The 25572-nt window shown below is 45.3% G+C and overlaps 1 protein-coding gene across 1 annotated transcript; it reads left to right on the forward strand.

Moving 5' to 3' along the window:
• The first annotated feature begins 10322 nt into the window (after positions 1-10322).
• CDCA7 (cell division cycle associated 7) lies at positions 10323-25286 on the forward strand. Its single transcript, XM_069616233.1, has 10 exons — positions 10323-10459; positions 14728-14859; positions 15263-15373; positions 16638-16889; positions 19218-19295; positions 19387-19575; positions 20073-20207; positions 21793-21942; positions 22284-22420; positions 22501-25286. Exons 1-10 carry the CDS (start codon positions 10445-10447, stop codon positions 22532-22534), a joined length of 1233 nt encoding a protein of 410 aa, XP_069472334.1. The 5' UTR covers positions 10323-10444; the 3' UTR covers positions 22535-25286.
• The last annotated feature ends 286 nt before the right edge of the window (positions 25287-25572 follow it).

The following is a 25572-nucleotide window of genomic DNA, read 5'->3' on the forward strand; positions in this document are numbered from 1 at the left end:
CAGAGATGCCTGACTTCAGGGCAGCCTGCCTGACAAGATCTGTGTTGCGAATGCTGATGGTCCTTACGCACAAACTTCGATCTATAGTTCGCCTTTGTAATCCACGTAATGAGTAAGTTAACTCAATATGTGTTGTGTTTGACAATCGAGACGGCTAACATTGCATGTTGTTCCCCTACATCATTGTAAATTCTTTGGGTCATTGACAAAAGCATTTTTCTGTAAATTGAATACATTTCTTTTTCTAATCTCAACCCCTAATATTCATCTTTAGAATCAATGTCCGAAAAATTACCTTTCTTTCACTTCAAAGTTAAAAACAATATTTCTCCCATCTCCCAAAAAGTTTTTGATCGATTGGGCATTCACATTTTCAATTGATCCCCACTCGATATTCCAAGCACTTTCAATACTTTCCACTAAAAGGTACTTTTTAAAGCATCACAAAGCCTTACATTTAAAAAGGTATTTCAAACATCATACCTGCAAGTGTTGGGTTTATTTAAATAAACTATTTCTGTATCTCTTGCGTCTGTGGTACAGGCTTGGGGTCTATCATGCATTACATGGTGGATTAATGGAAGACTGGGATTCCACGTTCGATGAGCGATACCTGCCTGTGTGGTTTGCGCCATTCATGAGAAATTCCCCAGTGACTCTAGACAATGCCGCAGATTTATGCAGACAGTACCTCGACCGCAACAGTTCAATTTGTAGTTTATCATTGCCATCCACTTTACAAAACTAAATTAAAAAAAATACAAAAATGAGTTAATATGAAATGTTCTAAATTATATGTAAGCCTGCAACACGTACAAACTTCTAAGAGGATCATGAAAGATTAGTGTGCTTCAACAAGGTTACTGGCCTATTGCGCTTGCCTCATCCACATCCACCCACCCCTGCTCCGGTATCAATGGCAGTTTGCACCTATGGCCCGCGCTGGCAAGGGGGCTGGGTAGGTGAGAAGGCTCATGCTGGTGAACACCAAGTACACCTTAAAGGAGTCTTTGGCACAGGCACCATTGACCACATGGCCAGCCCAGACACTGTGTCTCCAGAATCCCCTTTGAAGACCCTGCCCTGCAATCAACATATCCCTGTGTCCTTTGACTGTGTTCAGGCCCTACTGCGCTCGCCTCATCCACATCCATCCCCTTCCGATATCAATGGCAGTTTTCACCTATGGCCGTGCACTGGAGGGCTGGGTGGGTGGGAAGGCTCAAGCATGCAAACACCATTTACACCTCAAAGGACTCTTTGGCACGTGGACCATTGACCACATGGCCAGCCCAGACCTGGTATCTCCAGAATCCCCTTTGAAGACCCTGTATCTGCAATCAACATATCTCTGTGTCCTTTGACTGTGTTTGGGGCCTATTGCGCTCGCCTCATCCACATCCATGCCCCTCCAGTATTAATGGCAGTTCACACCTGTGGCTGCACGCTGGCAAGGGGGCTGGGTGGGTGCAAAGGCTCATGCTCGTGACACCATGCACACCTCACGGGACTCTTTGGCACGCGGACCATAGACCACATGGCCAGCCCAGACCCGGTGTCTCCAGAATACCCTTTGAAGACCCTGCCCTGCAATCAACATATCTCTGTGTTCTTTGACTGTGCTCCGGGCCTATTGTGCTCGCCTCATCCACATCCATCCCCCTCCGGTATCAATGGCAGTTTGCACCTGTGGCCGCAAGCTGGCAAGGGGGCTCGGTGGGTGTGAAGGCTCAATCTGCCGAACATCATGTACACCTCAAAGAACTGCTTGGCACATGGACCATTGACCACATGGCCAGCCCAGACACAGTGTCTCCAGACTCCCCTTTTAAGGCCCTGTCCCTGCAATCAACATATGGCTGCGTCCTTTGAATGTGTTCCGGTCCCATTGCGCTCGCCTTATCTACACCCATCCATCCCCCCCATGGCCATCGAAGGGAATTTGCATCTGTGGCTGCCGGCTGGCAAGGGGGCTTCACTGGGGGGATGGCGGAAGCCCAAATTTAACATAGAGTCCTGGCGGGTGTGAACGAACACGTCAGACATTCACATATACACCAAATTCTGGAAGTCTTTATGAACACTGTGGAAGTTACCAAGAAAACATCTCTGAAATCGACTAAGAATATCGCCATCTATCCACTTTTTTCTTTGCTTGCTGAATCGGTTCATCTGCTCTTCTGACTAATGGTTAGTCAACTTTTACTATTGTTTTCTTTAGTGTCAATGTTATATTCTATGCCACTTTCTATTGCATTATACTCAATGTACACACTATTCTCAATTTAATATATTCAAAAAGTCTACACCATTATCAACCGTCCTTTATACTTTTATCTCTGTAAATAGCACATGGCCCACTTGGCCTATACCCTCTCTTCTAACTTTCAGTGTTATGCGGATGACACTCAGCTCTCTTTCAGGCTCCCTTCAGCCTCCTCTCCTCCCTCTCTCATTCCTTCTCATTGGCACCCATGCTCCCACTTTGCATCTCTTACTCTGGCCAAGAAACCTAGGTGTCATCTTCAACTCCACTCTCTCCTTCTCTCCTCACATCACACAGCTTGCCAAGGACCAATTCCAGCTGCACCTCCTCAGAAGTATTCTACTTTTTCTCACTTTCCCCCAGAAGCTCACTGTCTCTAGAGCCCTGGTTCTCTCCAGGCTGGACTATTGCAACAGCCTCGTTCTCAGTCTGCCTACTTCTACTCTTTGCCATCTGCAACTAATCCAAGACAGGACTGCAAGACTAATCCTTGGCCTCAAGCCCAGGCACTGTATCTCTCCAGCCCTGAAATCTCTCCACTGGCTCCCAATGACTGCAAGAATCAAGTTCAAGACCCTCTGCATCATACACAAGGCTTCCTGGGACCGGGTCACACACTACATCCAACTCTCTTCTGAAATACCTTCCTTCCTGAGCCCTTCGCTGAGCTATATCCAACTTGCTGTGGGTCAGACGCTTTTCCAGTCTGAGAGTGGGGGTAGATCTCTCTCCTTTGCAGGTGCTCCTGCCCCTCTCACACTTGAGCCGGATCGACAGAAGTTCCTGAAGCAGCTCAAGACCTTCTATTTGTCCTCTGCCTTACTCTCTCGCTTCCTTGCCAACGTACCTGTCTGCTAGGCCGACTGGTTGCTTGGCTACCCTAACAGTCTCAGTGTAGACCAGGCTCCTACATGAACAGTCTTCCTTGCACTGCCTCTTGGTCTATCACGCACTTATGGGCTGTAACTGTAACCCCTACAGTTACCTGCCTTTCTGCACTTACCCAGAGCCTCTCTGCTCTGGCTGCACTTACTCAGAGCCCTGCTGTCCTGATCCCACTTCCCCCTACATTCTCCCTTGCACTTGCCCCTGCACTTCGCGTGTCACACTTGCATGCACTGAATGACATATGGCCTAGTAGGATCGTTTGTCTTGTCTTACCCCTATCTTCCCTCCCTTGTCTTGTGGCGCCTGGAAACAGCTGTGTACAGGTGTGTTATAATTGACATATCATATCACATAATATTACAGAGTAGTGCTTCCAAATGTAATATTCCATAGTGCATGTTTTCAATGCATGTTTGCCTTAGGTGGCATTTTTTTAAATGTTCCTTTATTATCAATGCAATGTGATGTTTGATGTACTCACTGAGACATTCCTTTTATAGTCATTTTTTGTAGTTGTTTTTTTTAACAGATCATAAGGAAAATCCCAAAATGCCTTTATGTATTGTTTTTTTCGGTTGACCCAATGTCAGCCATGGAAAAAGTGAAAAAAACAGTCCTGCATGTCTTTCCGAAGGATATAAATTTAGTAAGAAAATGGCTGTCGAACTGTGGATTTCCGGTGTGCGAGACTGAAGGCAGAGCCAACAAGTTTTGCAAGGCGTGGATGTCCATAAAAGTAGCCCAGCGTGGGAGGAAGCTGAAAGAAGGGGAAATGAATGAAGAAACGGAGGAGGGGGAAATGTGTTACTGTAGAAGTAACAAAAGGGGGAATGATGGGAAGGAAATTATATCCCACCTCCCTAGTCATGTCCTAATTAAACAAATTCCATATGAAGATAAGGGGGGAGCCGCCCCCACCGTCAGGGCGCATATAAAAGCCCTATAGCGCATAGAATTAGATGAATAGCACCAGCCGTGCCCCAGACCCATGACTCCATTTTGTATTAGGCCCTGACACCCTTTTTTACTAGGCCCAGAACAGCCACTCTTAGGGCTGCAGCACTCGCATCTCGAGTTCACACCAATGTGCCCAGTCATCAGCACACCAGGCCTGCTCTGCACAAGCCTTGTTCCCACGGAAACCCATCCTTTCCCTGTCCTCTCATTGTTGCAAATATCTAGTATTGTTTCCAAAGAATGCACCCTGTGAAGACAGGGCCATCTTAAGCACTTTTGGGGCCCTGAGCACGGACATCTTTGGGGCCCCCCTCCACCAAACCAAAGGAACTAAGGGATCAAAAATACTGCCTGTGCCCCCACCCATCACGCTCACAACCGTTTGATATGCTGTCTCGCAGCATTATAAGCACGTTTACTCCCTTTAAGTCCCCTTGCCCTCGTCATTCATGCTCTAATCAGAATGATGAACAAGTAGCATTTGAAGAACAACATTAGCAGACTACAAAGGGGTTACTGTTCTAATACATGCAGGATACTTTTTATCAATAACATCCAGGAAGGTAGATGTAATATTAATGCAAGATCGTATGTAAAAGGTACATGTAACCCATGATAGACAGAGAACTCACTTTAGCTGCCTCACAGAATGCAAAAGTGCTCATACATGGATACAGACCACCAATTGGATGGAAGGAGAATGCTACACATACCGTACCATGGATATTGGAGGCAGATTAGAAGCTACCAGGAAGGTGTCTTTATCCAGACAGACTGAGATTAGAAGTGGGATATGGTTTTCAAATAGTGTTGCCATTAGATATCAAAGGAACAAATGCCTGTGGTGTGCGATATAAATATGCTCACTATTAACACAGTGAAACCATGAATAAGGCTTTTATGAAGATCATACCATGAGAAGCCAATCACTCGGAAGGGCTGATAATTTTGAAATGTTTAGGGACTGGCAATATTGAGAGGTTCTGCAATACAAGATTAAATGAGATTCCCTGGATCACACATTGGTTAAGAGTTGAAGAGGTGAAGCTGGGATTTGTGCCAACTCTGCAATTTCTGCATTTGAACACTTTCTTTTCCAGTTCTTATCATGGACTAAATCTCATTTTATTATTAAAACCGACTTGGAAAGTACACAAATCACATTGCCAAACATGACCATTTTTAAACAAAATATTATAGTAGGGTGTTATGCAAAAGGGGAATGATTCTAGCTTCATTCTCTCCATCATCAAGGGAAGTATATAAACCAGCATACCAATCGATGTGATTTAACACATTTTATCTGGGTTTTTCTTTTGTATTTTAAAGCTTTAAATATTTTCAAAACAATGGCTTGTGACATTTTCATTTATAAACGTGCATAAAAACCTTTGACTTTTACCAAGAAGCAAACCGTTTTTTGTGTCAAACAAGCAGACCTTAAAATATGCTTCCCTGAGGCCTGCAACATATGGTCCGCTCTCTTCTGTCTACCAACCCTTCTACCCAAATGGCCTACATAAAAAGAAAGATCAAGTAATGGGCTAAATGATACCAGCAGCATGCAATAAGGCAAACCTCACAGAAGAAGGCACAGTAATGTAAGATATATTAGATGATTTGACAAGAATCACTGTATCATCTGCTGGCAAATCCAGGATACAAACATGAACGCTGCCGTTCCAGAGTCTTGAATTTGCATAAATATTCACCCCTTGGACTAACAGTTTATGCCATCGTTGGAGGCGATTGCCTAGGTTTTACAACACCCCATCTGAACAAACCAATTTCTAGTCCTTCACCATAGGGAAGATATGTTAGTTTTTATAGAAACCCCTATATTGTACAGGTACATTGCTGATAATAGCAGTTGTTGTTCTGCAAAACTAAGTACATATGCATGCAGGTTTATAAACTTCAGACATATGAAAGGCTCAACCAGCCTTGCTGGAATGTGATAATCGAGTTTTGCATATGAACACATATCTCTTCAATGGGTGCTTCACACACTGGCCCCCATTACGACCCTGGCGTTAAGGGGTTAACGGCGCCGTAAAAGGTGGCGGTGCCGTTAAACCCTTAACGCCTGATTACGAGGTCCCTTTGCGGGTTGGAGACTTTAACGCTTGCTTTTTGCAGGCGTTAAAAACCAACCCGCAAAGGGACCTTGGTGCTAAGTTCAGTGCCGCAATTTGCGGCACCGTACTTAGCGCCTTCCCCATTTCCATTGAGCCCTATGGGGCAAAAATGGGAATGGGGAAGGGCCATGGTGGCATGGGGAATTACCACCCCGCCAACCTCGGAATGGGGCGGTAATTCCCCATTCCGCCATGGCGGAGTCAGGGCCTCATTACGACCCAGGCGTTAAGGGTTAACGCCGTCGTTAACCCTTAACGCCTGATTCTGATTTTAACGGCTGCTTTTAGCAGCCGTTAAAATCCATGGCGCTAACCTGCCATGATGCTAATTACGCCACCGTAATTTACGGTGGCGTAATTAGCGCCTTCCCCACTCTCATTATGCCCTATGGGGCAAAAATGGGAATGGGGAAGGGAAAATGGGAAATGGGGATTTACCGCCCCACTCACCTTGGAATGGGGCGGTAAATCCGCCATCCACCATGGTGTAAACGTAGTTTACACCATGGTGGTAAAGTTGGCGCAATTAGCGCCTGGGTCGTAATGACCCCCTCAGTAAGTTACCGGCATGAACCATGGTGCTATTAGCACCATGGTCCAACGCCAGGGTCGTAATGAGGGCCACTGAGCTAACTTCTGAACCTTTGTGACACTCAATTTATCAATATGCATTTCACCATTGCCTATTGCACATTATCAACATAATTCCCACAGGAAGGAAAGAATGCTATAGAGTTGTGCTATAAGGAACACACAAACTACATATGCCACAGTGAACACAGAAAGCAATACATGATGTGATCAAGGCAGAATGCACTTGCCAAAATAGAAAGGCAATGGGTTTAGAGCCTCAGCAGCACCCCATAAAATATCCTGACGTGTGCTATTTAGGACTGGTGAACAATGGAATCTTACTTCTTCAGATCAGCTAGCCTTGTGGGGCACCCTCCAAGGTGGGGGCCCTGGGCAAATGCCCCTTTTGCCCTCCCATAAAAATGTCTCTGTGTGAAGAGCGTGAGACAGTACCAGGCCACAGCGCAGTGTCTATCCACCTCTCCTAAGCTGCCATTACACCCCTGACCCCCACCCCGCCAGACAGGAGCCCACTACACTTCCTCACCCCGACCCCCTAACTCGTTGCATATAGATAACCATCTGACCCTCTGATCCTGACCATTTCAGATTACCCACCACAGATCTTAAGCATGCACGACTTTATATCTTTTCGATAGCAACATGCGCTTCTTTGTATCATGAGGAACCAGGGAAGGTAGATCAAGCCCCTGGTGGGGGGGACTTTGGTGCGGGAACTGCAGTATTAATGAAGTCCTGAATGCAGAGGTCAACACACCTATATATTCTTGTGGTCACCCCTTTTATATGATGTTCAGGTGCCTGCCATGACTAATGAATAATTGGTTCCTGTTGTTTAGCTTGGATTAGATAGAATTTTTCTAACCTGTGGCCTGACGTTCATCGCGAGGATGAGCCCAGCTGACCCACATGCACCAAGATCGAAAGGGAAAAGAGAGCCAATTAGCGCCTGGCATCCCCTATGGAGCAGGCTCTGCTATATGTCTGCACCAACCAGCGGTGTGAATTGTTACTGTATATGTCTACGTCCCTGATGATGTGTCTGGTCTTTTTAGTGTGCTGCCTGTGTAATTGTGGCAGAGCGCTCTCAGGCAGCAGAGTTCTTTGCTGGAATTTATATTATATAAACTTTGTTATCCTTGCAAAGCTATCTCATTGCCTTATTCCCTAGCGGGGTGTCGTTATTTTTTGGAGTGTACGTCAGAGGTCTAAACTTTCACAAGTCTGAGTGGATCTACTTTTTAGGCTTCAGAGGTTGGCAAAATACATTCCATTGGGAGGGATCATAACTGTGCATTAAAGAATTTAGAGTAGCGCATGGAAAGCAGCGCACTCACACGGCATCCCGCACTCTGGGCACTCATTACCTCCTACATGCAAAGGGACATTTCATGGAGATAGGAAAGATAGATACATTACAACAAAGCATTAATTGTGGCACAATTAAATCAAGGGACACTTTATGTGCTATAGTCAAACATTTCTACACTGTACACAAGCTTTTAGGTGCGCCTAGAAACACTTGTGTACAGGCACATTATAAATGATGTACCATATCCTATATTATAACATATCATATACCATATCACAAGGATTTTGTCAAGTGAACGAGGACACCGAGATAGAATGTCTTGTGATGATCGTAACAGAGACAATGGCAGAAAAAAACATGCGATAACTGCAACTTGCGAAAGGCAAAATACATAGTACAAAATGAATGCTTGTTGTAGCCTAAATGCTTTTTGATGGTTTTTGTCTGCATTGTGAATTTGAGGTGTTTACGAACAAACTAGGAACATCACATCCTGTGATGTCATCAGAGGTCACAGTTCATGTGGTCACTTCTGCTACCCCTGGCATTTTGGTGAAATGACGTCCCAGTTCAGAAGGGAGAATTTGGGAATCCCAAGGCTCATATTGACCATCTCTATGTGGTTTATGTTTCATGCGCTACCCAGCAGGCTATTCACCTCGCCACCTGTAAGCTTCATGCTTTCCCTTCTTCTTAGTCTCAAGAGTCAGAAAGACCATTATCCATGTCAGCCTTAGGAAATAAAAGACTGAGCATTGTGAGGACGTTATGCAGTAGGTCACCTGTCAACTCTAAAAATACCATCCGTTTATTTGAACATGTGCTCAGTTAATGTTGTGTAGTGGAATCTCCTGTGTGTGTGTTGTCCCTTTAAGGGGATGCGTCCCTCCCCTTGTATTGCCCTTTTAAGATGCGCCATAAGCTAATAAAAGGGAGCCCTGCAGGCACGTGTGGCAGAACGGCTGCAGACTCCATAAGAGGAACTCCTGAGTCTGTGTCTCATTACTATGTAGGCTGCAGGCCTACCCGTGGAGGCTACAGGCCTGCAGGCCCTGATGCCGTGGGACCCTCGTGCCAGGACAGTGGCAGAGGTCCACATTTTTTTCTTATATTTAATTTGTATTTGATAATAAAATCATCCTACAAATTATTTACACATACGATCATGATTAGAATCAATTCAGCATCATTTCACATTACAAATTCATCAGTTAACATTGCACTTCATCATAGATAAAGAAAAACAATCATTAATAAAAAACCAGCATATCAGGAAAACTAGCCACCAGAAAATTAACAATCGCAATGCGAACTGTTTGCTTCATGTTGTTAAATAAATTAAGCCAAACCATCTCAGGTTCCATACTACTATATACATCTACCAATTCTTTTTTAAAATGTATGCTCCTTAGATTTGGAGGTCCGCATAGTCAGGGGCCCGGCAGGCTGTGCCCCCACAAGCCCCAATGGTGCTGGTGTCCCAAAGTACCATGGGGCCTGCCGGATGTTCAGGGCAGGCCCCAATCCCCACAGGCACTGGGCCTGTGGAGTGTCAGTAACCATGGCACTCAAGGAGGGGGGCCACCGGAAGTCCATGGTGACCCCCCCCACCACAGTTAATAGAGCAGGTGTATGTTTTGTGGGTTGTTAGGCATCTCTAAAATGCTCGTTTAAATTAATTGTTTTATAAAAAGAAAACATTTTAAAATACTTTTTCTGATTTTGTATACCAGCGTGACATAAATGTAACACAACTGCCACATGGCAACATTACATGGGCACTGGGTGTTCTATCGTCACCTCTTTGCTGACTATGTCACCAACCAAATAAGAGGATGGGCGATGCAGAGGTAGGGTTCGAACTTCTAAGTACAGTCAGAATTAGACAACTGCTAAAGTGGCGCGGTTTTCCTCTTCCCGCCTTGGCACATCATTCACAGTTGGAGTCGCAGAGCTCTACTCTAAGGTAGATCGTTTCCCGCCAGCAGTAAACCCCGCCCTGTATACAGATTGTTTTGCTGCAGGGTGGGGAATTAAGAGAAGGACGGGCCGGGTCAGTGTTGTCCAGCCTCGACTCCTCCTAAAAGGGCGTGGCTATACAGGTCTGCCGGCATCCGTGTGCATTGAGAAGGGCTGTACGGATTTTAGCGGGAGAAAAGCACTCCGCCCATCTGAAAGAACTTTGGCGCGCGCTGCTCTGCGTCTCATTTCTAACCTCGGCTGCTGTGGGTAGTGGAAGTGTGCAGAAAGCAGGCTCCCGGGACAAGCCAGAAACAAACAGGAAGCATCATGGATCCATTCAAGGTGAGCCCACCACCAGATTGTAATATAACTTATTTGCAGCTAGTTTGTATCGCTAGCTCCATTCCTGAACGTATGTATTTCATAATCATAAAGGCACGTGTTCCATAAAGCATATCGAGCTCAGTTGCAGTGTGCATTAAGTGCGTCTACTAGGGGATTCTCATTAATTTATATTGCTCTGCATTGTGCTCTATACATGTCCGTATTTTGCAAACTACACCCGTGCATGCACTCTGGTATCTTCTAAGTGCGCTGCACTGATCCATGCATCTTTCTACACGTTGTCTTTTTGTCAGACTGCGTCGCTGTCGCAAGCTTACAGTTGTTGCATTTAACTTCCTAGTGGGTGCGCTGCGATTTGGACCTCTATGGGCTTGCAGGCTTCCCTGAACCCATGACGGCTCTAAGCTGCAGTCGTTCCAGGGTTTTTCATATGGAATCGACTCCCGAGAGTATTGTTCCAGTGCCCCAGGCTGTAGTATATGACAAACTAGACAATGTATTTTTGTTTTCAAATTGAAACAACGTAATGTGCACACAACGCATTCCCGCCATATACTCTACCCATCCTCTTGCGTTTCGTTTACACCCCCCCCCCCCCCCGCGTTGCTGCCGACGGTTGTTATAGGTTTTTTTGTGTGTGGCCCCGGCCGTATTTTACTAGTTTGCACTAGTCTACGCAGTTCACGTTCCCTTTTTCCTTGTGATTTCCCGCTTACTTTTAAAGGACGCGGGCAAACCACTTGAGAGGTCACAGCGCGCGGAGACCCCTCCCCCGCAGGGTACGTCACAAGATGTCTTCCCTGCATGTGGGCGGATGTATGCGGCACACCGCCATGTTAACGTCAGGCAAAATAAACCACTTGTTCCCGCCCTTGTTGAGAGGATCTGGGATATTGATGTCAATTCGTACATTGTTAAAATCTAAAACTCTAGTTTAATTATTTCATAATTGCACCATGTTTGGGAAGAATAACTACTATACTAGCAGCATATTATCAGTGCGTACGTCGGTCGCTTGGTCACGAATCCTACTTTAAAAAAATCAAAACACGTGGGAGTCATAACGCTCGTTTTTGCGTGAATGAAGCCCAATACAGGACTAAATTGTAAGGGCAGTGGTTTGACATTATGTATGTATTAAACATCCACATCCTACAGCGGCGGGGCATGTCTGGGTGAAATGCGCAGCAGGAAGTTGGTTTTAGATGTGTTTCCAGTTTTCCAGCACTGTAGTCGTTTACAAAAGTCTAGCCGGCCCCGTTCAAGTTGACCGGCGGAAGATTCCTCGTACCGAAAAGGCCTACGACGCCAATATGATCACATTCTAAGAACTTACTAAGCACTGGGAGGAATATGGTCCTAGACAAGGACTAACTGCTTGTGGAACCCGAATCCCAAGCACATGCAAAAGACAGAAATAATCCAATATGTTGCATATTCAATTTCAGAATAACTGTGCTCACATCAGAAATCTACAACATTGTTACCAAATAGAATGCTGTATCCTTGTAGGTGATACAATGTTGCCCTTGGCAACAACCGAAAGAGTGTCGGGCCATCCAAAACTAGCTATTAGCTGCCTGCAGTGACACTAGCGAATGCCTGCACTAACCCGGTTTCATCATTATGGAACACATTCCCAACCCGCCTTTGTCCACAGCCAGGCCAACCTAAGGTTCACATCGGATCTGAAAATCTTATTTTCCGTTCAGCCTACCACTACTACACCCAAAGGCCGCGTGCGTCATGAGGATACCGATTGCGTCTAACCTTTCACGGTACTTGAAACCATTGGTGGTGTGGCATGCTCCATTTAAAAAACACATCAAATTCATCTTTACTTCGGCAAAATATCAACGTCGGCGACTGTCTGATGTAGGCTTTGTAACGCCAGTTTACCATAAACAAACGGCGGCAATACCGTCAAATCCGACCGAATCCAAGTACTATCCTCTAATTCTTAGACATATGTTGTCGTCTTAATGGAAAAGCAATGATTACAAAAATCATTTATCGAAACCTTCCAAATTGTTTAGTAATATACATGCACGCGTGCTTAGTGGCCCACCATGTAGTGGCTAAGGGTAGGAAGTGAGGCCTTGGGCGCACATCCTCCAGCCATGATGGACAATCATGCAGGTTCCACACATTTTATTCAGCTTCGCGTTTTACTGGTGTCAAGGCGCGCATACCTATTCTAATCTGAGTGGGCGGGCCGTTTTTTTTTTATTCTGCCACTTCTATCCCTGGAATGCTTGGCACGCGATTCTGATGAAAACCCCATCCGGTTATCTTCACTCCCATCAGCTGAATGGCCATTTTCTTTCTTTTCCGAAACATTGTGTATATTTGTGTGGGGATTTTTTAAATTGATTTGTCTGACTGGACATGCTGCGTTTTCAAAGAAGCCTTCCAATGGGGCAGGAGTGACTTTATTTATTGGTTATTTGTATGGCGCTTATACAACAGTGTTTTGAAGCACCACAAGGGAAAGGGGGAGGGAGCAAATCATGAAAGTGACAATGAGACAACGGTCCTATTAGACTTTGACACTCCGAACGTGCAAGTGCAGTGAAAAAGTGGGGGAGATGGGCACGGGAATCACAAGCCAAGCGGGAGGTCTGCTGCCATCGGGTCAGTGTGGGGCTGAAGTTAGTGCAGGGGGGGGGGTATGTAGAGGCTGATGATGGCTGGGCAAATGGCCAGGACGCTATTGGACTCGAGGGACCTGGCTACCAATCTCAGTGGCTGAGGGGATGATTAGTACGGGGAAGGGGGTGGAGAGAGGAGGAAAAGAGAAGTGTCTTGAGTTGCTTGCAGAACTTGGCCATCCAGTTCAAGACAGAGACTGTACTCTTACAATCTTTTTTCGTTTAAGGCATGACTGTGGCCAAGTCTAAATGTCAAAGGGGTTGGGCTTATTTTCTATTTTTTTTTTATATTGCTATGGATTCTTGGGGATCCGTTAACTGGGATTTTTAGTTCCTAGGGTAAATAATGTGTAGAATAATTTTTACATTGCCTCTGGCCAAATTGGCCATAGTGCATCTTGCATCATGTGAAAAACATTTACCACCGAATTGTGAAAGCTGGGAAGTCAGAATTATCAATTTGACAAACTCTGCAGCTTCGTGGACTCAAATTAGAGGTCACGGGCTGATGGTATATTCTCAGTCTTCGGGGAAAGGATTTCAGTCAGCGACGGGTGGACATGGTGGGAGGAGGAATTGGGGGAGTACCTCGTGGCAGTAGAGTGAGGATACGCCGATGTGGCTGACTCCTGCCTTTTTTCAGATCACATTTGTGTGTTTTGTATATTTACATGCACGCTTTTTTGTATAACTAAGAGCCGGTGCTCAAATACTACTTTAACACATACTAGCTGACCAATGGATGAGCTTTATGCACATGCTCGTCCGCAGCATCCTTTCTCCTGGCCCTCCCTCTGTGGTTCTGGTGCCAGTGACTGCTGTTGTCCACCATGCCATGTCCCACTAAACCCCGCTAATGGCACTGGTTACTGCAGACATGATTGCACGTAGTAGTAACACGTGGTGAGTCGACATCCTGGCACGTGTATTGGCACATCCCAGTCTGGCTACATACCAAGTGGATTGTGCTGTGCTTAACAAGTCCTGCATGTACCTGCTCACTGCCCTCTGCCTGCAGAGTCACTGCAGAACTAGACTAGTTGTCCCTGGGAACCGCAGTTTTCTGGCTGCTGTCCATGCAAGATGCCTGAATCACCCAGTCTGCTGCCGCAGTGCTGCTGGTTATTGCAGTAGCTGTGTGTCACAGATTCCAGTTATTCCATTAGTCTTATCTGGTGTATGTATACAAAGTAGCTCGCCAGGGCTGTAGAGACACGTGGATGTTGCTTGACTGGTGCAACTAGGACTGACGGGCAGTGAAATAATAAAGCTGCCAAAATACAACCTAATCAATTTGAGTCTGACACAGCGAGAGCTGGTGCTCAGAAATAAGTCTGAGGGCTCCTCTCTGGCGGATACTCCTAAAAATCGAGCATTCATTTCTATTTTGCATGTTCTCCTATACAAGGCAACTAGAATGCAAGTGCATGGACCAACAGTATTCTTTGGCTTGTTCAAAAATCTCCATTCTAAATGTGTATTACATATTTTTTTGGGGGGGGTGGGTAGATATATAATGGTTACTACCAGCGTTGTACTTGGCTTGACTACTATTGTCTCCAACACCATCATCCACATAATGCTGCATTCTAATTGCATTTTCACTTTTCGCAGTTGCAGCAAGGAAACCATTTCAGCGAGAAGCGCTGTCTGAGATTGCGGATTGTGAAGTGGATCCCCATGGAAACCTCGTCGTCCTCTGATGATAGTTGTGACAGTTTTGGTTCTGACAATTTTGCAAACACAGTAAGTGCACTAAAAGAATAAACACAATTGAGCCCGCTATACCAAAAGTGCCAGACCTGCTTTGTGCATGATTAGAGCCTCGTGCATTTTTTTTTTTTCTTCTGCCCCTCGCATTTCTATACAGCAGTTGGGAATTTGCAGCATGGATAGTAATTTCGTTTTGCCGCTGAATCTAGGTAGTAATTGTTGGTGCCAGATTAGCTACTTATTCTGCCCTTTGAAATGTCACATAACCTAACGTGCTTGATTGCCGTAACAGCTTTGAAATCGTTTGTAAACCTCTGGGCCATTTTCTTCGTAACAAAAGCTATCCTCTTGTGGTACTCTCGTAAATGTGCTTTCTCTCCATCTGCAGTTTATGGAAAATCTTATTTAAGCTTTTATTTATTTTTTTCCCCTTCAGAAGCCCAAGCTCAGACCTGGCATTTCTGAAGAATTGACTAAAATGTTCCACAAGGACTCAGACAATGACTCGTTCTGTGGTTATTCAGACCGTGAGATCCGAGGTGTTATGGTGAGTGTGGCTTAAGTACATTTTAAATACCATCTTGTAGACACATCACAATTAAGTGAAAACTTGCCAATTCCGATAATGGGAACCTGTGGTCATAGTTCCGCTTTCTCAGCATGCCGGGCATTGTTGGCATAGGGCGGCTTCTTTGCCAGACAGTACTGGCTACATTGAAGGTCTAGTTCTAGGCCAGATATCAGCAACTGCCTATAGTATTTTAAATGCTGTCCCATATAAGAACCAGCCATTAAGAACTCGGAAGGGTGCCAGTTGCTGCCATTCCACAGTTCTGATTTGCAGGGGTCTATTTAGTTCATTCTTCAGCCAGGAAGAGCCAGGCTAACTATAAGTCAACGACTAAAAGGAACAACCTGGGCCAACTAGTTAAATAACTGAGATGTTCTCTGTGCTTGACGTTTCTATAGGACATGGTGTTTCTTTGCCAATGTGTGATCCATGGAAGGTATAGTTGCAGCGTCTGCACCATCACCAGGGTCGGCGCTGCTTGCTTGGCGAACGCCCGATATGCAGGCTATACTTTTGCTCCTGTTCGCATAATCTTTATTTCAATGCTTGCAGTCTGTGTTTTTAGCCCTTTGACCCATTCTCCAGATTGTTTTCTATATATGTTCAAGCAAAAATCCTAAAATGGGCAAGAATCGTGTTTTTTTTTTTTTTTTTTTTTTTTTTTCTCCCTTCTGTAGTATTGCCTCCAAGATTCCCTCTTGTCATGTGCAGCTAAACCTAAATTGGATCACTGGGGTTTAAATCTCCAAACTGAGCATTCATTTCGTCCTGCCCATGTGTATACACAGGGGTCCAGTCCTAAAAAAAAAAAAACATGTTTGGGGCGGTGGGGTGGCTCGTAACATTGAATGTGGCGTCTCCAGGAATTGGCATATCAAGTTCCTCGGAAAAAAGTATGGAGACTCTGTCCAACTGTGCAGACATGAATTTGAAGATAAATTCTATGCAAAAGGAGTCATTTCCGACTGCGGACAATCGTTCCTTTAATAACTGAGTCTTAATTGTCCTTTCCTCTCAACACGCATTGTGTTTCAGTAGTCCATGGAAACTTTGTGGAAAACCCCAAGAAGTTATTTCCATAATGCAACAAATGTGTTCTAGTTTTTCAGGTTACTGTGTTGATAGCGTCCACCCAAACCCATCCTTTTATCTACAAACCTGTTCAAATCTAGATGCTTGGTTGCAGTATCTTGCCATGTTCGTTTAACAAGGCCTACACATTATTTATTTTTTGCAATAGAAACTTAAGAAGGTGGATGTTAATGACTCGCCTGAAGGCTCTTTCAAGAAACCCCAGCGGGTGCAACCAAAACGATCTGGTCAGTTTAAAGTAGCTCTCAAGTTTCCCGTTCGAAAGGGCAGTCGGAGTAAACCTTTGCAAGAAGCACCACAGGAACGAGCCACGTCCCCCCACTCAGACTCTGAGGATGAAGAGCACGGCTCCAATTTCTTGGAGAAGCGAGCACTCAACATCAAGGAAAATAAAGCCATGGTAAGTAGCAATTGCTTTTTGGATCAAATCTCCAGACTTGAGCTTACTACATTGAGTTGCCCAGTGGTCATTTACACAGAGGGAGGATTTTGTAACTGTTTCCGTTCTCCCTCCTATTTGGGCCCTGAAGAACAATGCATCATCTTGATTATCTAGCATTACGGTGCAGGAGTGGTCTGGAAACCATCCCATGCATGAGCTCCATGTTGCAGGGGCCCACAAGACCCATGTTGCAGGGAGTGCACCGGGAAATCCCCAGAGCTTCCCTGTAGGTCAGCAGTCCACCACTGACCGTTTTGTAGTCCCACAGAAGACTCGTTTTCTTCGCATTAATGGGGACACTTTTTAATGAATTAAAAAAAATATATCTTTATTGTTGCCTCTGCTGAAGCTGTGGGCACGGATCGAATTTGAATAGTAAGGGGGCAGATCCCTGGAACAGACGTTCAGTTCTGCTATCATAACAATTGCACCACTGCGGCATTATAAAATGCACAACCCGTCAGTAACACCGATTTTAATTGCCTAACTTCACAGAAGGTAATCACACAGAGCTGGTAGGCAACGTTTGCCATGGCTCTGTAGCAGCAGCCTGGGCAATACATATTTATTCCTGCAGTGCAAAATGAATAACTGAACAACATGGAGACTCGGTCTGATATGTAGATGCTGTGTGATTTTGGGGGATGGGGGGGTGCGCTCTTCCACTTGTCTTCACTGGTGGTTCACCTGTCCTGGCCAGCGTGCAGGGCAGAGTCGTGTAGCTGTCACCAATCCAGTAATCACTTACCCGTCCACCGCACAGACGGACTAATGTATTGCATGCTTTGTCCTGGGCTGGTCTCAAGCTGCCTGCCTTAGTCACATACATTACCTGCCCCTGTAAAAAGCAGGAGGATCTGTCACCGAAATCTGTAGGCGGTAGGACTACTTAAAAAGCAGTACCCTACTGCCTAAATCGGTAGGGTTGGCAAGTATGCATATGCTAGGGTGCTGTCCTTGCCAGCCCTTACTGCTGTCGGCTTTATGGTACAAGACCAGGTATAAGAAAACGTAGTAGCAGTGGGTGCATTTTTAAATGTATTATATGTACTCTACAGTGCTAGCATGGGTGTGAACTTCATGTGAGTTGGTGACGTGAGCTACTTTAAACTGGTTGGTTGAAATGGTGCATTGTGACAACAAATGATTTTCACAAAATTCCAGACCAGAAACAGTACACTGCAGCATTTAATTTTTTTTTTGTATTTTTTTACAACCTATTTTAATGGTGCATGTGTCAATCTAATTCCCATAATGTTGCCCATACCCACAATGTTGCCCATATTATGCATTGCATAAACCCACTCTTTTATTTGACATCTGTATGGTGCCTATACATGTGTTTCCAGGCGCCACCAGACAAAGGGGTGGGAGCAGTAACGCTCGTGTACTAGGCCTTTTCCTTATTGTGCAAGTGCAGATAAAAAACAAAGTGTAGCGGGGTGGAGGTGAAAAGATTGGGAGGTTGAGGGTGGCCAATGGGGAAGAGCAAGTGCTGAGGGGAGCCATGCAGGCAAGTGCCAGGGAAAAGAGGGAGGACTGGGTGGACCAGGTTCAGGTTAGTCCGGGAAGGGGTGCTCATGAGGATGCCAGGGGGAGACTGGTGCTGGGGGGGCCTGGCCCCTGTAACACTTGGCACCGTCCCAGTGGCAGAGGATTCCCTCCAAATCACCCCCACTCCTCCCTCTACATGCGTGTAGTTGCACAACCGCTCAGCACTCTGGCACCCCCCCCCCCCATTCCTACTGCCTCACAACTGCACGCTACCACCATCAGGAGGACCTCTTCGTGTGGGAGATACAGGGAAGTGTCTGTCTTGTTCCTTGGCCTAAAGGCTGGCATCCTGCGTACGCCTTGCAGGATCCTTAGCAAAAAACGTGTGCTGGCAACACCCAATCCGGCCCCTGCCCAACGATCAGGCTGGGGGAATGTAATGGGCCATTGTTGAGCACCTCACTTAATGACTGACCTCTGGTTTCACTGGGTCTGCCCTCCTGGTTCTTCCGGATTTGCGGGCAGGGCACTGCACTGTTGACCTGTATGGGCCAACTTGAACCAAACTTGTGTTGGAGAAATGTTAAGGTTTGTGGTTCAATGGTGCAGTATAACTTCACGTCAGTTTGTGGGGTGATTGAGTAAAATGTACGTGTGCGCTGTCACTCGTGGGCTGCAAAAATATATATTTATTTTTTTAAGCTTTGAAGTCTGGTCTCGTTTGCATGATTTAATACTAGTTTCAAAATGATTCTCTGTAATGCTTTTTTTTAAATGTGTATTTTTTTTCAGCTTGCCAAACTGATGGCCGAGTTGAATAGCATTCCTGGATTTGCCATGGGGAGGACGTCTCTTTCACCGGGCACTCCGGTATGTGGACTGCAAGATTCTCGTGTTTACCTATGTCAAAGATACTGATGCCACTGAATGTCCCTTATTTTAATTGTTTTGCCTTTTGTAGAAATCTAAACGCTCACCGAGAACCCCGGGTTCTGGAAGGAGAACTAGGACCAATCCTGAGAGGAGTGCTCGACCCCACACCCGGTCAAAGACTCTAGTTGATGGGCCACCCAGTCCAACGCCCGACGAAGAGGATAATGACCGTTTCTACCTGGTGAGAAAGAGGAAGCTGGAGGATGAGTATCTAGAGGTAGGTTTGAGATGGTGGTTTTTCGTATTCTGAGGGAACTGAAGTTCTCCGTAGAGCAATGTCGATAGGGAAATGGCTGTTGGACAACTATAGTCCACTTTTGATTAATGGATAGATGTGTCTTTCTACCTTATGATGTAGGACTAAATGACCCAGATGCTGACACCACAAAATCCAAAGTCCCTAATCCAGTCGTGCAAAATCCTGTGTATGGCCATGTTATGAATGGAAATTACCTGACAAGGATTTCTCCCTGTGCTATAATGCCCACAATTGGCTGCCCAGTTTCTTGACCTTCATATAATGCATAACAACCATTGCTCTGATCTAGAAGGAGCCAATTAATACTAGTTTTTATTCTATTGAAAGTGGAAGGGCAGAGCTGCTGAGATCTATATTCCTTTAGAAAACGCCTCTGGCTAAGTTTGGGTCCCTATAGGAATCCATGCAGTTCGTTAGTACTAGTGTTTAAAACATTTCGATCTGTTTTTTCTTAGGAAGAGGCTCCGAGGAGAAGTCGTCCTAGTGCCATGACTTTTCAACATGTGGTGCGTCCGGTGGAAGAAATTACAGAGGAAGAATTGGAGAACATATCCTCCAATGGCAGCGATAAAATTTATAATAGCTCCACTGTAAGTAGTCCTTGTTTGGGTTGCAGGGGAAGAGCTTGGTGCCTTTTTGTGTGCTTTGTTTAACTCGGGGTAGCTGTGTGTGCAAATGGAAGGTTAAGTAACGCATACGGGCTTGGGGCTGCAACATAAATTGCAAGGTGCTGATGTCTATCTTACTATTGTCGCGTATGTCTGTCTTTTGCACCTTTCCACTTCAGTGTCCCAGACTACGGTAGTTAATGAGGTGAATGGCCTTTGCAGCATCATCCTGCTTGTTGCAAAATTTGGCAAAAGACACCATTTGAAATGTTTTAGCTAAAGGACAAAGGGGTTGAGTTTTCCTTGCACTGCCGTTGGGGGGAAGCCTAGCATTTTCTATAAAAAACTGTATTAATGCAGGAGTTGTCTTGATTCACAAAGGGTTCACCATCAGTGAATTTTTGCCCACACGTGGATCTGACTTTTGGACACAGACTCTTGGTGCTTCATCCCACAGCTCTCATGCTGGATCTTGCACTGAGGTTGCCCCTGAATCATGCTGTGCCCATCGTCACTGAATCCTTGCCTACATTTTCTGTTTCCTTGCAACATTGTGTTTTACTTTTTATTTGCATTTGTAAAGCGCACAAATTGCCCTCAGGCATCGTGGCGCTGTTAAGAATACTTGCTTGGTTACATGGGTGCATACGGTCAAAATCGATAGAGGGGCAGGGCCTAGGGCACCCGGCCTCTTCAGAGTGCTGCCGTCACGGAGAGGAAACAGTCAGGGGCCGGGATAGGGCCTTTGGGGGAGGACTGGCCAAGCCTGCCGGCTCTGTAGCCAGTAAAACCAGGACATCATAATCATTACTGACCTCTGCAACTGTATTCACTCTGCTTCTCTGCTCTTTTCACTGTTTATATTCTGTTCTCTTCTCTCCCTCCCCTCTCATACCCCCTTACTTAATCTCATCAGAATTGTCCCTGGACCTAGTATGATTGTAACAAATGTTTGTCTTCTCCCCTCTCCCCAACACACCTCCAGCTCTACCTGAAATGTCGTCGGGCCTAGTACGGTAGTTGCCTGTCTGTTCCCATTTCCTTTCTGTTTTAGCACTTGCTCTATCTGAAATGTCGCTAGAGTACTATAGCTAATTTCACATTCTTGTTGTTCATGGCCTGTAAGAATGTTTTGTATTTTCACTTGTTCCCTCACTTCTTGTGAAGCACTTTGAAACACATTGTGTATATGCGCTATAATATCATGCTGTGCATTTGAAGCAGGTGGCTTGTGTAGCTGGCATGGGGGGGAGGGCTGGTGTGCTTACCTTCAATGATGTTGGGTGTTTTTTTTAGGGAACACTGTCAAAGAGGCAGGCTTCTTCAGTGTATAGTACAGAAATGATCGTTCCATATGATTTACGTTTGTGATTTAATACCCAGGAGAGGGACAGTAAATCGAATTCAACCGATGCTGTTTTACGTTCTTTTCCTTGTTGACCCTTTCGTATTAAAATCCTCAGTTAAAAAAAAACTGTACAGTCCAGCTTTTTCTTGATAGAACGATTGTGTCTACTCCACTCGTTAAGGTGGCAGACTTTACACGTCCAACTTTTGTTTTTTGTAGGGCAGCACCTGCCATCAATGTCGGCAGAAAACAATAGATACGAAAACCAACTGTCGCAATCCAGAATGCGTTGGTGTGCGAGGCCAATTCTGCGGACCCTGCCTTCGGAATAGATATGGCGAATCTGTCAAGGATGCACTTCTGAGCCCGGTAAGAGGCTCGTGGGATTTCTCGCAACCTTTTGCAATGCAGGGTGAAGGGCCTTAGGACTGTCAATGTATGCCAGTTGGGACCGGGGTATTGTCACCTTTTCATTGCCACTCCATCTATCAAAGTGAATCTTTAGAACTGCAGTTTTGTAGGTCAACTATAGATGCATTCCCTTGGGTGGCCCTGGCAGTAGTTGGAAGCACCTTTTTAGTATAAAGGGGTTTTAGTTGATGGCAGTTCTCGGCAGCCTTCGCCTTGTTACTGACCTTCATGAATCAGTCTTGTCAAATAGCCCCTTGATGATTGTGCTTAACTTATTTGCTTTGTTTTTTCCATTGCAGGACTGGCACTGCCCACCGTGCCGTAACATCTGCAACTGTAGCTTCTGCCGACAGCGCAACGGGCGGTGTGCCACGGGTGTGCTGGTATACTTGGCCAAGTACCATGGTCATGACAATGTCCATGCTTATTTGAAAAGGTAGGGGTGTTGAGCTTTCTGGACTTTGCGTAATGATATCACGTGATCTAAATCTGACGTCTTCCGCTCCTGTCTTGCAGTTTAAAACGTGAACTTGAAATGGAGGACGATTGAAACTGGCGGCGCTCCCGAACGTACAAAATCTTCTGACGCAGCGACCTTCTGCACCTTGATTGCAAGCTTTTCCGTTTAATGCCTTAATCAGTGTTTGCTTTTTTTAAAGTAATGTTGGTGCCACTTTTTGTGGGGATGAGTTGTATTTCCAATTTCACATGGAAAGTTTATTCAGCCGTTTTAAAGGGCAGCCCTGCTTTGCTATTCTGCTCGCTTCATGGAAGTAGCTGCTGTAGCAATCTGGCTCCGCCAGAGCACATGGGCGATGATGCTGTCTTGCATGAGTGTTGGGGCAGCTTTGGTGTGGGTTAAAAATGAAATGTCTTTTATTAGGCAAATGGTTGTCATCAACATGTATTTTAATCCGTTTGTTCTTACTTTGGGGAAAATTGTTTTCTTGTCTTGTTTTGAATGTGCAAAAAAGACATCCACTGGAGAGGTTATGGGTGTGTGAGAATGGGAAAGATGGCTCTGTATTATAGCATTAGGCTCTGAGATACAAGTTGTTTTGCTGTAGTTGCGACTACCGGACCTTGTGACTGCCGGCCACCTTGATGTCGCCCAACAAGCTCTTTTAAGCATTACTGAAGCTGTGGTAATGGTAGTTTTATTTGGTAGTGTTTCAGCGGCCTCCTACCTCGACCCCTCCTTCCAGCTGTCTTCACATTATGCTAACTTGCCTAGGTTGAGGTAATCTTCGACTGCCGGATGGCATCAAGAATATGAATATATATTTCTTTTTGTGAGCCTTTCTATGGTGGCTGCTTTTATGTTTTACAGTTCTACTAGTTGAGTATCCTGGAGTTTAGACACTGCACGTTTCCTAGATTTCTTTGGCTGAAATGAACCCTTATTGATGCTTTTTGGTGGAGCATCATTTTTGGGGCATTAATGGTAGCAATACGGTTACATTTTTTATCGAACTAGTGGGATGAATTAAGAAGGTAGTCTGTAAACGCACCTCGTGCCCTCAGTTTCAATGTAAACGGTTGATAAATTGGTAGACCCAACCCTTCTTGCTACTATGAAATGCATACCTTGAGTTGGTTAAACATTCAGGCTAGTAACAGGATGATGAAACGGCAGCATGGCCATGCTTGTTTGCTGGTAGCACTGCTGTGGGAAGGTTGTTTAATTTGCTCACCCGACCATGCATCCAGCTTTCTAATGGCATAGTGTATGTCATGGGCTAAGCAAGGGGGTATGCCTAGGTGAAGGAGAACACGCCAGACCTGCATCTTTTGTTGGAAACCAAACCGGCCACATTTTTAATCTCGCAGCAAACCATTACATACAGTACATTCCATCCATAAACATTTCTTACTGGCAAGTGGCCAAGGGGAACCCTTGGCACTGCGCAGTAATCCTCTTGCCTTTCTTAGACACCTGTTTGGTGGCCATCAAAATGGGCGGTGGTACCTGCAGCCTAGTCTGCACGAAAAACAAAAAAACGCAGCTAACATATAACAATCCCCGTCATGCCCAAGCCAAAACAACCCAAAAACTCAAAATTACATGCACCGCGACCCTCCTTACCACGGCTGCAGAATGCTGCCCCAGCTGAGAGGTCCTTCGGTTGCTAGCTTCTTGCGTCTGGGGGCCGCACGCTGCAGGCAGAGAAGGCCAGTGTCCAGGGGATCGGGCGGCAAACAAAAAAATACTATGGTGTGGCTTTGTGGAATGAAGGCGGCGGTCCAGGATGCGGTGACAGTCGGGCAGGGCGAGGCAGAGAACACTGTCCCATCCTACTGGGCTCTTTTTAGGCCCCCAGGCTGGCACCGTCGTGTCCACTACCTGGGCCTGCTAAAACTGCTCTTCCTGCCCTCTGGTGGGGTGCTGGCACAAACCGGTTTCTGCCTGCTCCTTTGCCCCTGGCCACCTCCTCCCCTGGCGGGATTTCGTGTGTATACGTCTCATGAGGCTGAAGGAGTGCTAGGTCTAGGAGAAACCATATTCGTGTAAACCAATGTAACTATTGTAAATAAACATCGCTGCCTTACTGTCACTTTTTAATTGATATGCACATGGTGGTGCTTTTTTAAAATGCTTTTGACTCTTCCCAGCTTTGAAGGCACATGGACCAAGGTCATGAGCCATATTTGTGCCTCTGGGTTGTGGATTAAATTGTTGATGCACACCAGTACCCGTCCTTGTGAATAGAGGTAATGCCGTTGTGACTATCATTGCAACATGACTTTGGGCAAGCTTTATCTGTCAGCCATGAAGCTTGGATTGGCTTGCTGACCTTTTTTTCACAAGTTTCTTGAACCGTAGTTCTCACATAATGTTTGTTCCCAAGTGTTTTTTTTTTTTGTTTAAGCCTCCCAACAATTCTATTTTGGGTGCAGATCTTTTGATGGACCAACGCGACAAGGCTAGTATTTGTGTCATAAATTGACCCTTGGACAATTTAAGCCACGCATCGCACAGTAATTTGTGAGGCAATACTTTTAGAAACCGGACTCTTTATTCAGAACAAAGCAACTACCGGGTTGTGTTGTGAACATTCCCTCCCCACCCTTCTTTTTTTTTTTTTCTTTTTTTATTATCTTGGATGGATGTGGGCCTGTTATTTCACTTTGCTGGATATAAATTGTGACCGTACTGTAACACTTTTCTAAATGTGTCATTTATATAAGCATACATTCAGTTTCATCTTTGAAATATGAAATTGTCATGCATGCATACGTTGTTGTAAATTGCTCATAAATGTTAAGCAGAGTTTATTTTAATAAAAAATAATTGCCAAGCATATTCTTTATTTTTGAAATGCAGATGTTCAAATGCCTTCTCTTCCGAAGTTTTTCTTGGTTCAGGTGGGTGGAACCTATAGTATTTGATCCAATGCGCATTGTGAACTGTGACTGAGGGTTGGGTGCTGGGGTGGAGGGACATTGTTAGCACCACATGAAAAAACTATGCAGCCACACGGTCAAGTTATAGTGATCAACCAGAATGTCCCTCAAAATCCTGGGAACTGGTAAATGAGACCTGCTTGCCCATATGACCCTCCTGAAGTAAGTTGCAGTATATGCACC

Source organism: Ambystoma mexicanum, chromosome 9 (genome assembly GCF_040938575.1).
Source record: "Ambystoma mexicanum isolate Mex_15411 chromosome 9, UKY_AmexF1_1, whole genome shotgun sequence".
NCBI lineage: Eukaryota > Metazoa > Chordata > Amphibia > Caudata > Ambystomatidae > Ambystoma > Ambystoma mexicanum.